General features: G+C 41.0%; 1 protein-coding gene across 2 annotated transcripts in view; it reads left to right on the top strand.

Annotated features, from left to right (window-relative positions):
- The window catches only part of ZFTRAF1 (zinc finger TRAF-type containing 1), a 29663-nt gene extending 28031 nt beyond the window's left edge, over window positions 1–1632 (top strand). The window contains exon 4 of one of the 2 annotated variants that reach the window (XM_074558553.1): window positions 1222–1632. In XM_074558553.1, the coding sequence (XP_074414654.1) occupies window positions 1222–1613 (392 nt within the window). In that variant the 3' untranslated portion in view covers window positions 1614–1632. Of the gene's footprint in view, window positions 1–696; window positions 882–1221 lie in introns of those variants that run through there. The other variant, XM_074558557.1, reaches the window with a different exon arrangement.
- Window positions 1633–15615: the final 13983 nt, after the last annotated feature.

The following is a 15615-nucleotide window of genomic DNA, read 5'->3' as shown; positions in this document are numbered from 1 at the left end:
GATGGGACTGGGATGGACTGGGATGGACTGGGATGGACTGGGATGGACTGGGATGGGACTGGGATGGACTGGGATGGACTGGGATGGACTGGGAGGGACTGGGATGGACTGGGACGGACTGGGATGGGACTGGGATGGACTGGGATGGACTGGGATGGACTGGGATGGACTGGGATGGGACTGGGATGGACTGGGATGGACTGGGATGGACTGGGATGGACTGGGACGGACTGGGATGGACTGGGATGGGACTGGGATGGACTGGGATGGACTGGGATGGACTGGGATGGACTGGGATTTCTGTAGGACAATGGTGAACCCTGTTAGGATCTGGTGATGATTCCAGGAATTTTGTAGGACAATGGTGAATTCTTGTGGGATGCCGTGATAATTCCAGGAATTATTTGTAAGGTCCTGGTGAATCCTGATGGGATCCATGGTGAATCCAGTTAGGAGCTGATGAGAATTCCAGGAATTTTGTGGGATCTTGATGAACCCTGTTGGAATCCATTGATAATTTCAGGAATTTTGCGAGATGGAAGTCAATTCTTGTAGGATCTGATGGTGGCTCCTGGAACCTTCCATGACCCCGATAAATCTGTAGAAATTCAGCGACAACTCCTGCCCTATCCCAACGTTATTCCCAACCCTTTTCCTATTTAATTCCATTTTTTTCTATTTTCCCATCTTTCCCAGAGGTTCAGTTCCGCCCGTACCGCACGGACGACTTCATCACGCGCCTGTACTACGAGACAGTGCCCTGGGATGGACTGGGATGGACTGGGATGGACTGGGATGGACTGGGAGGGACTGGGATGGACTGGGATGGACTGGGATGGACTGGGATTTCTGTAGGAAAATGGTGAACCCTGTTAGGATCTGTTGATGATGCCAGAACTTTTGTAGGATCCTGGTGAATCCTTTTAAGGTCTGATAAGAGTTTTGTGAATTTTGTAGGATCCTGGTGAATCCTTTCAGGATCTGATGAGAATTTGGGGAATTATGAAGTATTCTGGTGAACCCAGTTAGGATCTGGTGGTAATTCCAGGGCTTTTGTAGGATCCTGGTGAATCCTTCTGACATCCGATGGTGGTTCCTGAAACCTTCTAAGACCTCCATGATTCCATATGAATTCAATGGCAGCTCCTGCTCTATCCCAGCATTATTCCCAGCCTGTTTCCAACTTAATTCCATTTTTTTTTATTTTCCCCCATTTCGCAGAGGTTCAGTTCCGCCCGTACCGCACGGACGACTTCATCACGCGCCTGTACTACGAGACGCCGCGCCTGACGGTGCTCAACCAGACGTGGGTGCTGAAGGCGCGCGTCAACGACTCGGAGCGCAACCCCAACCTGTCGTGCAAGCGCACGCTGAGCTTCCAGCTGATCCTCAAGAGCAAGGTCAACTCGCCCATGGAGTGCTCCTTCCTCCTCCTCGAGGGGCCCTACGACGACGTCAAGATCAACCCGGTCATCTACCACTTCGTCTTCAGCAACGAGAGCAACGAGACCGACTACATGGCGCTGCCCATCGTCGACTCGGTGGAGTGCAACAAACTGCTGGCGGCCAAGAACATCAACCTGCGCCTTTTTATATTCCAGATCCAAAAATAATAAAAACAACGTGACTTTGGGTTTTTTTTTTGCCCCGGGGGTGGGTGGGTGGGAGGGGGGTTTGTTTTGGGGAGGGGGAGGAAGAGGAGGAGGAGGAAGAGTTGGAGCGATGGCGGCGGCGTTGTCGGACGCGGCGTTGTCGGAGGCGGCGGGAGCATTAAAGAGACGGAGTTGAAATGGTCGAGAATGGGTTGGAAAAGAGGGAAAAAAATGGTGGGAAAGCGGCGGAAAATGGGGTGGAAAGGGAAAAAAGGTGGGGGTGAGCGAATGGAGTTGGGTTGGAACCGACAAAAATGGGTTGGAAATTACAAAAATTGGTTTAAAGTGGCAAAAATTGGTGGTGAGCCAATGGGATTGGCTTGGAACCATCAAAAATGGGTTGGAATTGGTGAAAATGGGTTGGAAGAGGTGAAAGTTGGTGGTGAGCGAATGGAGTTGGGTTGGAAGCATCAAAAATGGGTTGGAAGAGACAAAAATGGGTTGGAAGAGACAAAAGTTGGTGGGAAAGCAAAAAAAAATTGGTGGGGAGTGAATGGGATTGGCTTGGAACATCAAAAATGGGTGGAAATTGGTAAAAATGGGTTGGAAAAGACAAAAAAATGGCTTGAAAGGGACAAGAAATGGGTTGGAAGCGACAAAAGTTGATGGTGAGTGAATGGGATTGGCTTGGAACATCAAAAATGGGTTGGAAGTGATGAAAATGGGTTGGAAATGACAAAAGTTGGTGGTGAGCGAATGGGATTGGATTGGAACCGTCCAAAATGGGTCGGAAAAGACAAAAATGGGTTGGAAGGGAGAGAAAAATGGGTGGGAAAGCGGCGGAAAATGGGTTGGAAAGGGACGGAAGTTGGTGGTGAGCGAATGGAGTTGGCTTGGAACCGTCAAAAATGGGTTGGAAGAGACAAAAATTGGTTTAAAGCAGCAAAAGTTGGTGGTCAGTGAATAGAGTTGGCTCGGAACCATCAAAAATGGGTTAGAAAAGACAAAAATGGGCTGGAAAAGCAACAAAAATGGGTTGGAAGAGACAAAAGTTGGTGGTGAGCGAATGGAGTTGCCTTGGAACCATCAAAAATGGGTTGGAATTGGTAAAAATGGGTTGAAGAAGACAAAAGTTGGTGGTGAGCGAATGGAATTCACTTGGAACCATCAAAAAATGGGTTGGAGCCATCCAAAATGGTTTGGAAAAGACAAAAATGGGCTAGAAAAGACAAAAAATGTGTTGAAAAAGAGAACAAAATGGGTGGGAAAACAACAAAAATGCGTTGGAAGAGACAAAAGTTGGTGGTGAGCGAATGGAGTTGGCTTGGAACCATCAAAAATGGGTTTGGTTTGGTAAAAATGGGTTGAAGAAGACAGATGTTGATGGTGAGCGAATGGGATTGGCTCGAAACATCAAAAATGGGTGGAAATTAGTAAAAATGGGTTGAAAGACACAAAAATGGGTTGGAAGCACCAAAAATTGGTGGTAAGGGACAAAAGTTCGTGGTGAGCCAATGGAATTAACTTGGAACCATCAAAAAGGGGTTGGAAGGGACAAAAATGGGTTGGAAAAGACAAATATTGGTGGGAAAAAAGACAAAAGTTGGTGGTGAGTGAATGGGATTGGCTTGGAACCACCAAAAATGGGTTAGAACCGTCCAAAATGGGATGGAACCATCAAAAATGGGATGGGACCATCCAAAATGGGTCAGAAAACGCAAAAATGGATTGGAAGAGAGGAAAAAAAATGGCGGGAAAGCGTCGGAAAATGGGTTGGAATGGGACAAAAGTTGATGGTGAGCGAATGGAGTTGGGTTGGAACCATCAAAAATGGGTTGGAAGAGACAAAAATGGGTTGGAATTGGTAAAAATGGGTTGGAAAGCGACGGAAATCGGTGGTGAGGGAATGGAATTGGCTTGGAACCATCAAAAAATGGCTTAGAACCATCCAAAATGGGTCAGAAAAGACAAAAATGGGTTGGAAAAGACAAAAGTTGGTGGTGAGAGAATGGGATTGGCTTGGAACCATCCAAAATGGGAGGAAACCATCAAAAATGGGTCAGAAAAGGCAAAAATGGGTTGGAAAAGCAACAAAAATGGGTTGGAAGAGACAAAAGTTGGTGGTGAGCGAATGGAGTTGGCTTGGAACCATCAAAAATGGGTTGGAATTGGTAAAAATGGGTTGAAAGAGGTGAAATTTGGTGGTGAGAGAATGGAGTTGGGTTGGAACCGTCAAAAATGGGTTGGAAGTGACAAAAATGGGTTGGAATTGGTAAAAATGGGTTGGAAGAGGTGAAAGTTGGTGGTGAGTGAATGGAATTGCCTTGGAACCATCCAAAATGGGTTGGAAGTGCTGAAAATGGGTTGGAAATGACAGAAGTTGGTGGTGAGTGAATGGGATTGGCGGGAACCGTCCAAAATGGGTCGGAAAAGACAAAAATGGGCTGGAAAAGACCAAAAATGGGTTGGAAAAGAGAAAAAAATGGGTGGGAAAGCAACAAAAATGGGTTGGACGAGGTGGAAGTTGGTGGTGAGCGAATGGAATTGCCTTGGAACCATCAAAAATGGGTTGGAAATGACAAAAATGGGTTGGAAATGGTAAAAATGGGTTGGAAATGGTAAAAATGGGTTGGACGAGGTGGAAGTTGGTGGTGAGCGAATGGAATTGCCTTGGAACCATCAAAAATGGGTTGGAAATGACAAAAATGGGTTGGAAATGGTAAAAATGGGTTGGAAGAGGTGAAAGTTAGTGGTGAGCGAATGGAGTTGGGTTGGAATCATCAAAAATGGGTTGGAAATTACGAAAATTGGTTGGAATTGGTAAAAATGGGTTGAAGAAGACAAAAGTTGGTGGTGAGCGAATGGAATTGGCTTGGAACCACCAAAAATGGGTTGGAAGTGATGAAAATGGGTTGGAAATGACAAAAGTTGGTGGTGAGTGAATGGGATTGGTGGGAACCGTCCAAAATGGGTTGGAAAAGACAGAAATGGGCTGGAAAAGACAAAAATGGGTTGGAAGAGAGAAAAAAATGGTGGGAAAGCGGCAGAAAATGGGGTGGAAAGGGACAGAAGTTGGGGGTGAGCGAATGGAGTTGGCTTGGAACCATCCAAAATGGGATGGAACCATCAAAAAATGGGTCGGAAAAGGCAAAAAATGGGTTGGAAAAGAGAAAAAGATGGGTGGGAAAGCCACAAAAATGGGTTGGAAAAGACAAAAGTTGGTGGTGAGCGAATGGAGTTGGGTTGGAACCATCAAAAATGGGTTGGAAATGACAAAAATGGGTTGGAAGCACCAAAAATTGGTGGTAAGGGACAAAAATTCGTGGTGAGGAAATGGAATTAACTTGGAACCATCAAAAATGGGTGGAAATTGGTAAAAATGGGTTGGAAAAGACAAAAATTGGTTTAAAGTGGCAAAAACTTTTGTGAGCAAATGGAATTGGCTTGGAACCATCAAAAATGGGTTTGAGGGGGTGAAAATGGGTTGAAAAAAAAGAAAAAATGGGTTGGAAGAGACACAAATTGGTGGTGAATGAATGGAATTGGCTTGGAACCATCAAAAACGGGTTGGAATTGATAAAAATGGGTTGGAAGTACCAAAAATTGATGGTAAGTGAATCAAATTACCTTGGAACCATCAAAAATGGGTTGGATTTCGCAAAAATGGGTTGGAAGAGACAAAAATTGGTGGGAAAGTGGCAAAAATTGGTGGTGAAGAAATGGAATTTGCTGGGAACCCTCAAAAATGGGTTGGAAAAGACAAAATTGGGTTGGAAGAGACAAAAGTTGGTGGGAAGAAAGACAAAAGTTGGTGGTGAGTGAATGGGATTGCCTTGGAACCACCAAAAATGGGTTGGAACCGTCCAAAATGGGGTGGAACCATCAAAAAATGGGTTGGAACCATCAAAAAATGGGTCGGAAAAGGCAAAAATGGGTTGGAAGAGAGAAAAAAAATGGCAGGAAAGCGGCGGAAAATGGGGTGGAAAGGGACGGAAGTTGGGGGTGAGTGGATGGAGTTGGGTTGGAACCGTCAAAAATGGGTTGGAAATGACAAAAATTGGTTTAAAGCAGCAAAAGTTGGTGGTGAGCCAATGGGATTGCCTTGGAACCATCAAAAATGGGTTGGAATTGGTAAAAATTGGGTTGGAAGCACCAAAAATTGGTGGTGAGTAAATCAGATTACTTTGGAACCATCAAAAATGGGTTGGAAGAGACAAAAATTGGTGGTGAACAAATGGAATTACCTTGGAACCATCAAAAATGGGTTGGAATTGGTAAAAATGGGTTGAAAAAACCAGAAGTTGATGGTGAGCGAATGGGATTGGCTTGGAACCATCAAAAATGGGTTGGAATTGGCAAAAATGGGTTGGAAGTACCAAAAATGGGTTGGATGAGGCAAAAGTTGGTGGTGAGTGAATGGAGTTGGGTTGGAACCGTCAGAAATGGGTCGGAATTGGTTAAAATTGATTGAAGAAGACAAAAGTTGGTGGTGAGAGAATGGGATTGGCTTGAAACCACCAAAAATGGGTTAGAACCATCCAAAATGGGTCGGAACCATCAAAAAATGGGTCAGAAAAGACAAAAATGGGTGGGAAAGCAACAAAAATGGGTTGGAAGAGACAAAAGTTGGTGGTGAGCGAATGGAGTTGGGTTGGAACCATCAAAAATGGGTTGGAATTGGTAAAAATGGGTTGAAAGAGGTGAAAGTTGGTGTTGAGGCAATGGAGTTGGGGTGGAACCATCAAAAATGGGTTGGAAGAGACAAAAATTGGTTTAAAGCAGCAAAAGTTGGTGGTGAGCCAATGGAGTTGGGTTGGAACCATCAAAAATGGGTTGGAAGTGATGAAAATGGGTTGGAAAAGACAAATATTGGTGGGAAAAAAGACAAAAGTTGGTGGTGAGTGAATGGGATTGCCTTGGAACCACCAAAAATGGGTTGGAACCATCAAAAAATGGGTCGGAAAAGGCAAAAATGGGTTGGAAGAGAGAAAAAAATGGCGGAAAAGTGGCGGAAAATGGGTTGGGAAGGGACAAAAGTTGGTGTTGAGCGAATGGAGTTGGGTTGGAATCCTCAAAAATGGGTTGGAAGTGATGAAAATGGGTTGGAAATGACAAAAGTTGGTGGTGAGCGAATGGGATTGGCAGGAACCATCCAAAATGGGTCGGAAAAGACAAAAATGGGCTGGAAAAGACAAAAAATGGGTTGGAAAAGAGAAAAAAATGGGTGGGAAAGCGACGGAAGTTGGGGGTGAGCGAATGGAGTTGGGTTGAAATCATCAAAAATGGGTTGGAACCATCAAAAATGGGTTGGAATTGGTAAAAATGGGTTGGAAGAGGTGAAAGTTGATGGTGAGCCAATGGAATCGGCTTGGAACCATCAAAAATGGGTTGGAAGGGACAAAAATGGGTTGGAAAAGACAAATATTGGTGGGAAAAAAACCAAAAGTTGGTGGTGAGTGAATGGGATTGGCTTGGAACCACCAAAAATGGGTTGGAACTGTCCAAAATGGGATGGAACCATCAAAAAATGGGTCAGAAAAGACAAAAATGGGCTGGAAAAGAGAAAAGATGGGTTGGAAGAGACAAAAGTTGGTGGTCAGCGAATGGAGTTGGGTTGGAACCATCAAAAATGGGTTGGAAATGGCAAAAATGGGTGGGAATGGGACAAAAATTGGTGGTGAACAAATGGAATTGCCTTGGAATTGGCAAAAATGGGTTGGAAGACGCAAAAATTGGAAGGAATGCCACAAAAGTTGGTGTTGAGCGAATGGAGTTTCCTTGGAACCATCAAAAATGGGTTGGGAGAGACAAAAATGGGTTGGAAGTGACAAAAATTGGTTTAAAGCAGCGAAAGTTGGTGGTGAAGAAATGGAATTGGCTTGGAACCGTCAAAAATGGGTTGGAAGTACCAAAAATTGATGGTAAGTGAATCAGATTACTTTGGAACCATCACAAATGGGTTGGAAGTGACCAAAGTTGGTGACAAAGTGACAAACGTTGGTGGTGAAGAAATGGAATTTACTGGGAACCATCAAAATTGGGTTGGAAGAGACAAAAGTTGGTGGGAAAGCAAAAAAAAATTGGTGGTGAGTGAATGGGGTTGGCTGGAAACATCCAAAATGGGTTGGAATTGGTAAAAATGGGTTGGAAGAGGTGAAAGTTGGTGGGGAACAAATGGAGTGGGGTTGGAACCATCAAAAATGGGTTGGAAGGGACAAAAATGGGTTGGAAAAGACAAATATTGGTGGGAAAAAAGACAAAAGTTGGTGGTGAGTGAATGGGATTGGCTTGGAACCACCAAAAATGGGTTGGAATTGGTAAAAATGGGTTGAAAAAGACAGAAGTTGGTGGTGAGCGAATGGGATTGGCTTGGGAATGACAAAAATGGGTTGGAAGCACCAAAAATGGGTGGTGAGTAAATCAAATTACCTTGGAACCGTCAAAAATGGGTTGGATTTGCCAAAAATGGGTTGGAAGAGACAAAAGTTGGTGGGAAAGGGACAAAAGTTGGTGGTGGAGAAATGGAATTTGCTGGGAACCATCGAAAATGGGTGGAAATGAAAAAAATGAGTTGGAAGCACCAGAAATTGGTGGTAAGTGAATCAGATTACCTTGGAACCATCAAAACATGAGTTGGGAGAGACAAAAATTGGTGGTGAACAAATGGAATTATGTTGGAACCATCAAAAATGGGTTGGAAGAGACAAAAATTGGTTTAAAGTGGCAAAAGTTGGTGGTGAGTGAATGGAATTGGCTTGGAACCATCAAAAATGGGTTTGAGGGGGTGAAAATGGGTTGGAAAAGAGAAGAAATGGTGGGAAAGCGACAAAAATTGGTGGTGAGCGAATGGGATTGGCTTGGAACCGTCAAAAATGGGTTGGAAGTGACAAAAGTTGGTGACAAAGTGACAAAAGTTGGTTGTGAAGAAATGGAATATACTGGGAACCATCAAAAATGGGTTGGAAATGACAAAAATGGGTTGGAAAAGACAAATATTGGTGGGAAAAAAGACAAAAGTTGGTGGTGAGCGAATGGGATTGGCTTGGAACCTTCAAAAATGGGTTGGAACCGTCCAGAATGGGATGGAACCATCAAAAAATGGGCTGGAAAAGACAAAAATGGGTTGGAAGTGACAAAAGTTGGTGACAAAGTGACAAAAGTTGGTGGTGAAGAAATGGAATATACTGGGAACCATCAAAGATGGGTTGGAAGTGACAAAAACGGGTTGGAAGCACCAAAAATTGATGGGAAGTAAATCAATTTACCTTGGAACTGTCAAAAATGGGTTGGAAGACACAAAAGTGGGTGGGAAGGGATAAAAATTGGTGGTGAACAAATGGAATTGCCTTGGAACCACCAAAAATGGGTTGGATTTGGCAAAAATGGGTTGGAAGAGACAAAAATTGGTGGGAAAAAAGACAAAAGTTGGTGGTGAGTGAATGAGATTGGCTGGAAACATCAAAAATGGGTTGGAAGCACCAAAAATTGATGGTAAGTGAATCAAATTACATCGGAACCATCAAAACAGGAGTTGGAAGAGAAAAAAATTGGTGGGGAGCGGATGGAATTGGCTTGGAACCATGAAAAATGGGATGGAATTGATAAAAATGGGTTGGAAGGAACAAGAATGGGTTGGAAGAGACAAAAATGGGTGGGAAGGGACAAAAATTGGTGGTGAACAAATGGAATTAACTTGGAACCATCAAAAATGGGTTGGAATTGGTAAAAATGGGTTGAAAAAAACAGAAGTTGGTGGTGAGCGAATGGGATTGGGTTGGAACCATCAAAAATGGGTGGAAATTGGTAAAAATGGGTTGGAACGAACAAGAATGGGTTGGAAGAGACAAAAATTGGTGGAAAATGAATCGAAAATGGTTTGAAGCCACCAAAAATGGTTTGAAACCACCAAAAATGGTTTGAAGCCACCAAAACTTGGTCAAAACTCAGCAGAAAAGTTTTAAAATCATCCAGAAATGGGCGAAACCATCAAAAATCCGTCGAAACCCAAGGTCTTGAAATCATCAAAAAATGGGTGAAATTATCAAAAATAGTTTGAAACCACCAAAACTCGGTCGAAACTCGACAGAAAAGTTTTGAAATTGTCCAGAAATGGGTGAAACCATCAAAAATCAGTCAAAACCCAAGAAAGGTCTTGAAGGCAACAAAGCTTGGGTTGAACCCATCAAAAATGGGTTGAAAGTGAGAAAAATGGCTCAAAACCATCAAAAACCGATGGAAAACAAATCCAAAATGTTTGAAACCACCTAAAATGGTTTGAAACCACCAAAATTTGGTCAAAACTCAGCAGAAAAGTTTAAAAATCATCCAGGAATGGGTGAAACCATCAAAAATCAGTCGAAACCCAAAGTCTTGAAATCATCAAAAAATAGGTGAAATTACCAAAAATGGATTGAAACCACCAAAACTTGGTCGAAACTCGACAGAAAAGTTTAAAAATCATCCAGAAATGGGTGAAACCATCAAAAATCAGTCAAAACCCAAGGTCTTGAAATCCTCAAAAAATGGGTGAAATTATCAAAAATAGTTTGAAACCACCAAAACTTGGTCAAAACTCGGCAGAAAAGTTTTAAAATCATCCAGAAATGGGTGAAACCGTCAAAAATTGGTCAAAACCCAAAGTCTTGAAATCATCAAAAAATAGGTGAAATTATCAAAAATCGTTTGAAACCACCAAAACTTGGTCGAAACTCGACAGAAAACTTTTGAAATCATCCAAAATTGGTCAAAAATTTGTCAAAACTCAAGAGAAACATCTGGAAATCATCAAAAAATGGATTAAACCGTCAGGAATTGGTCCAAACCTGACAGAAAAATATTGGAGCCATCAAAAATTGTTCTGCAACCACCAGAAATGGGTTAAAACCTTCCAAAAATGGTCCAAATCCTAAAGAAAGGCCTTGAAATAATAAAAATGGGCCTAAAGCCGCCAAAATTGGCTTGAAAATGGCAAAAATTGCTTGGAAAAGCCAAAAATTGGTGTAAACCAAATGGAAAGGTCCTGAAAGCATCAAAAATTGGTGTAAACCCACCAGAAATGGTTTGAAACCATCAGAAATTGGTCAAAACTCAACAGAAAGATCTTGGAACATAAAAATTGACCTAAACCCACCAAAAATGGCTTGAAAATGCAAGAAATTGGTGTAAACCCAATAGAAAGGTCTTGAAACCATCAAAAATCGGTTGAAATCCACCAAAAATGGTTTGAAACCACCAAAATTTGGTCCCAAGCCAACAGAAAGGTCTTGAAACGTCAAAAATTGGCCTGAACTCACAAAAAATGGCTTGAAAATGCCAAAAATTGGTGTAAACTCAATGGAAAGGTCTTGAAAGCATCAAAAATTGGGTAAAATGAACCAAAAATTGGCTTGAAACCACCAAAATTGGTGTGAGCCCAATGGAAAGGTCTTAAAACCACCAAAAATGGTTTGAAAGCATCAAAAAATGGTCAAAACCCAACAGAAAGGTCCTGAAACCATCGAAAATTGGTTTGAAACCAACAAATATTGGCCTGAACCCACCAAAATTGGCTTGAAAATGGCAAAAATTGGTGAAAACTCAATGGAATGGTCTTGAAACCATCAAAAATTGGTTGAAACCACCAAAAATGGTTTGAAACCATCAAAAATTGGTCAAAACTCATTGGAATTGTCTTGAAACCATCAAAAATTGGTACAAACCCAACAGAAAGGTCTCGAAACATCAAAAATTGGTCAAAACGCACCAAAAATGGTCAAAACTCAACAGAACCATCCTGAAGCCATCGAAAATTGGTTTGAAACCACCAAAATTTGGTCCCAAGCCAACAGAAAGGTCTTGAAACGTCAAAAATTGGCCTGAACTCACCAAAATTGGCTTGAAAATGCCAAAAATTGGTGTGAGCCCAATGGAAGGGTCTTAAAGCCACCAAAAATGGTTTGAAACCATCAAAAAATGGTCAAAACTCAACAGAAAGGTCCTGAAACCATCGAAAATTGGTTTGAAACCAACAAATATTGGCCTGAACCCACCAAAATTGGCTTGAAAATGCCAAAAATTGGTGGAAACTCAATGGAATGGTCTTGAAATAATCAAAAATTGGTCAAAACCCACCAGAATGTGGCTTGAAAATGGCAAAAATTGGTGAAAACTCAATGGAAAGGTCTTGTAACCATCAAAAATCGGTGGAAACCCACAAAAAAAATGATTTGAAAATGCAAGAAATTGGTGTAGGCCCAGAGGAAAAGTCTTGAAACCATCAAAAATTGGTTGAAATCCATCAAAAATTGGTTTGGAACCATCAAAATTTGGTCCCAAGCCAACAGAAAGGTCTTGAAAAATCCAAAAGTGGCCTGAACTCACCAAAAATGGCTTGAAAGTGCCAAAAATTGGTGTAAGCCCAATGGAAAGGTCTTGAAAGCATCAAAAATTGGGTAAAATGCACCAAAAATTGCCTTGAAACCACCAGAAATTGGTGTGAGCCCAATGGAAGGGTCTTAAAACCACCAAAAATTGGGTAAAATGAACCAAAAATTGCCTTGAAACCACCAAAATTTCCTCCAGACTTAACAGGAAGGTGTTGAACTCACCAAAAATGGTTTGAAACCATCAAAAAATGGTCAAAACTCAACAGGAAGGTCCTGAAACCATCGAAAATTGGTTTGAAACCAGCAAATATTGGCTTGAACCCACCAAAATTGGCTTGAAAAGGCCAAAAATTGGTGTAAACTCAATGGAAAGGTCTTGAAACCATCAAAAATTGTCCTAAACCCACCAGAAATGGTTTGAAAATGCAAGAAATTGGTGTAGGCCCAGAGGAAGGGTCTTAAAACCATCAAAAATTGGTGTAAACCCACCAAAAATGGTTTGAAACCATCAAAATTTGGTCCCAAGCCAACAGAAAGGTCTTGAAAAATCCAAAAGTGGCCTGAAACCACCAAAAATGGCTTGAAAATGCCAAAAATTGGTGTAAACTCAATACAGAGGTCTTGAAACCATCAAAAATTGGGTAAAATGAACCAAAAATTGCCTTGAAACCGCCAAAATTGGTGTGAGCCCAATGGAAGGGTCTTAAAACCACCAAAAATGGTTTGAAACCATCAAAAAATGGTCAAAACTCAACAGAAAGGTCCTGAAACCATCGAAAATTGGTTTGAAACCAACAAATATTGGCCTGAACCCACCAAAATTGGCTTGAAAATGGCAAAAATTGGTGTAGGCCCAGAGGAAAGGTCTTAAAACCATCAAAAATTGGTTGAAATCCACCAAAAATGGTTTGAAACCATCAAAATTTGGTCCCAAGCCAACAGAAAGGTCTTGAAAAATCCAAAAGTGGCCTGAAACCACCAAAAATGGCTTGAAAATGCCAAAAATTGGTGTAAGCCCAATACAGAGGTCTTGAAACCATCAAAAATTGGGTAAAATGAAGCAAAATTGCCTTGAAACCACCAAAATTGGTGTGAGCCCAATGGAAGGGTCTTAAAGCCACCAAAAATGGTTTGAAACCATCAAAAAATGGTCAAAACCCAACAGAAAGGTCCTGAAACCATCAAAAATTGGTTTGAAACCAACAAATATTGGCTTGAAGCCACCAAAATTGGCTTGGAAATGCCAAAAATTGGTGGAAACTCAATAGAAAGGTCTTGAAACCATCAAAAATTGGTGGAAACCCACCAAAAATGGTTTGAAACCATCAAAAAATGGTCTAAACTCGTTGGAACTGTCTTGAAACCATCAAAAATTGGTACAAACCCAACAGAAAGGTCTTGAAACATCAAAAATTGGTCAAAACGCACCAAAAATGGTCAAAACTCAACAGAACCGTCCTGAAGCCATCGAAAATTTGGTTTGAAACCACCAAAATTTGGTCCCAAGCCAACAGAAAGGTCTTGAAAAATCCAAAAGTGGCCTGAAACCACCAAAAATGGCTTGAAAATGCCAAAAATTGGTGTAAACCCAATACAAAGGTCTTGAAACCATCAAAAATTGGGTAAAATGAACCAAAAATTGCCTTGAAACCACCAAAATTGGTGTGAGCCCAATGGAAAGGTCTTAAAAGCACCAAAAATGGTTTGAAACCATCAAAAAATGGTCAAAACCCAACAGAAAGGTCCTGAAACCATCGAAAATTGGTTTGAAACCAACAAATATTGGCCTGAACCCACCAAAATTGGTTTGAAAAAGCCAAAAATTGGTGGAAACTCAATGGAATGGTCTTGAAACCACCAAAAATTGACCTAAACCCAGCAAAAATGGTTTGAAAATGCAAGAAATTGGTGTAAACCCAATACAAAGGTCTTGAAACCATCAAAAATTGGTTGAAACCCACCAAAATTTGGCTTGAAAATGGCAAAAATTGGTGAAAACTCAATGGAAGGGTCTTGAAATAATCAAAAATTGGTTTGAAACCTTCCAAAAATGGTCAAAACTCAACGGAAATTTCTGGAAACCATCGGGAATTGTTGAAACTCAATGGAAGGGTCTTGAAACCATCAAAAATTGGTCAAAACCCACCAAAATGTGGCTTGAAAATGGCAAAAATTGGTGTAAACTCAATGGAAGGGTCTTGAAATAATCAAAAATTGGTTTGAAACCTTCCAAAAATGGTCAAAACTCAACGGAATGGTCTTGAAACCATCAAAAATTGGTCAAAACCCACCAAAATGTGGCTTGAAAATGGCAAAAATTGGTGAAAACTCAATGGAAGGGTCTTGAAATAATCAAAAATTGGTTTGAAACCGTCCAAAAATGGTCAAAACTCAACAAAATGAGATCAGAACATCCAAAATTGGTTCCCACCCAACAGAAAGGCCTTGAAACCATCAAAAATTGGTCAAAACCCACCAAAATTTGGCTTGAAAACGGCAAAAATTGGTGAAAACTCAATGGAAAGGTCTTGAAATCATCAAAAATTGGTTTGAAACCATCCAAAAATGGTCAAAAATCAATGGAAAGTCTTGAAACCATCAAAAATTGGTCAAAACTCACCAAAATGTGGCTTGAAAATGGCAAAAATTGGTGTAAACTCAATGGAAAGGTCTTGAAACCATCAAAAATTGGTTTGAAACCGTCCAAAAATGGTCAAAACTCAACGGAAAGGTCTTGAAACCATCGGGAATTGTTGAAACTCAATAGAATGGCCTTGAAGCCGTTCAGAATTGTCCTAAACCCACCAAAATTTGGCTTCAAAATGGCAAAAATTGGTGTAAACTCAATGGAAAGGTCTTGAAATCATCAAAAATTGGTTTGAAACCTTCCAAAAATGGTCAAAACTCAATGGAATGGTCTTGAAACCATCAAAAATTGGTCAAAACCCACCAAAATTTGGCTTGAAAATGGCAAAAATTGGTGAAAACCCAATGGGAAGGTCTTGAAATAATCAAAAATTGGTTTGAAACCATTAAAAAATGGTCAAAACTCAACAAAATGAGATCAGAACATCCAAAATTGGTTCCCACCCAACAGAAAGGTCTTGAAACATCAAAAATTGGTCAAAAGCCACCAAAATTTGGCTCGAAAATGGCAAAAATTGGTGAAAACTCAATGGAAGGGTCTTGAAATCATCAAAAATTGGTTTGAAACCTTCCAAAAATGGTCAAAACTCAATGGAAAGGTCTGGAAATCATCGAAAATTGGTTTGAAACCTTCCAAAAATGGTCAAAAACTCAATGGAAAGGTCTGGAAATCATCGAAAATTGGTTTGAAACCGTCAAAAAATGGTCAAAACTCAACGGAAAGGTCCTGAAACCATCAAAAATTGGTGAAAAGCCACCAAAATGTGGCTTGAAAATGGCAAAAATTGGTGTAAACTCAATGGAAAGGTCTTGAAATAATTAAAAATTGGTTTGAAAGCATCCAAAAATGGTAAAAACTCAATGGAAATTTCTGGAAACCATCGGGAATTGTTGAAACTCAATGGAATGGCCTTGAAAGCATCAAAAATTGGTCAAAACCCACCAAAATTTGGCTCGAAAATGGCAAAAATTGGTGAAAACTCAATGGAAGGGTCTTGAAGTCGTCAAAAATT

The sequence above is a fragment of the Zonotrichia albicollis genome, chromosome 1 (assembly GCF_047830755.1).
Source record: "Zonotrichia albicollis isolate bZonAlb1 chromosome 1, bZonAlb1.hap1, whole genome shotgun sequence".
Lineage (NCBI taxonomy): Eukaryota > Metazoa > Chordata > Aves > Passeriformes > Passerellidae > Zonotrichia > Zonotrichia albicollis.
Note: the sequence above shows the minus strand (reverse complement) of the source record. Positions and strands in the feature narration are given on the sequence as shown.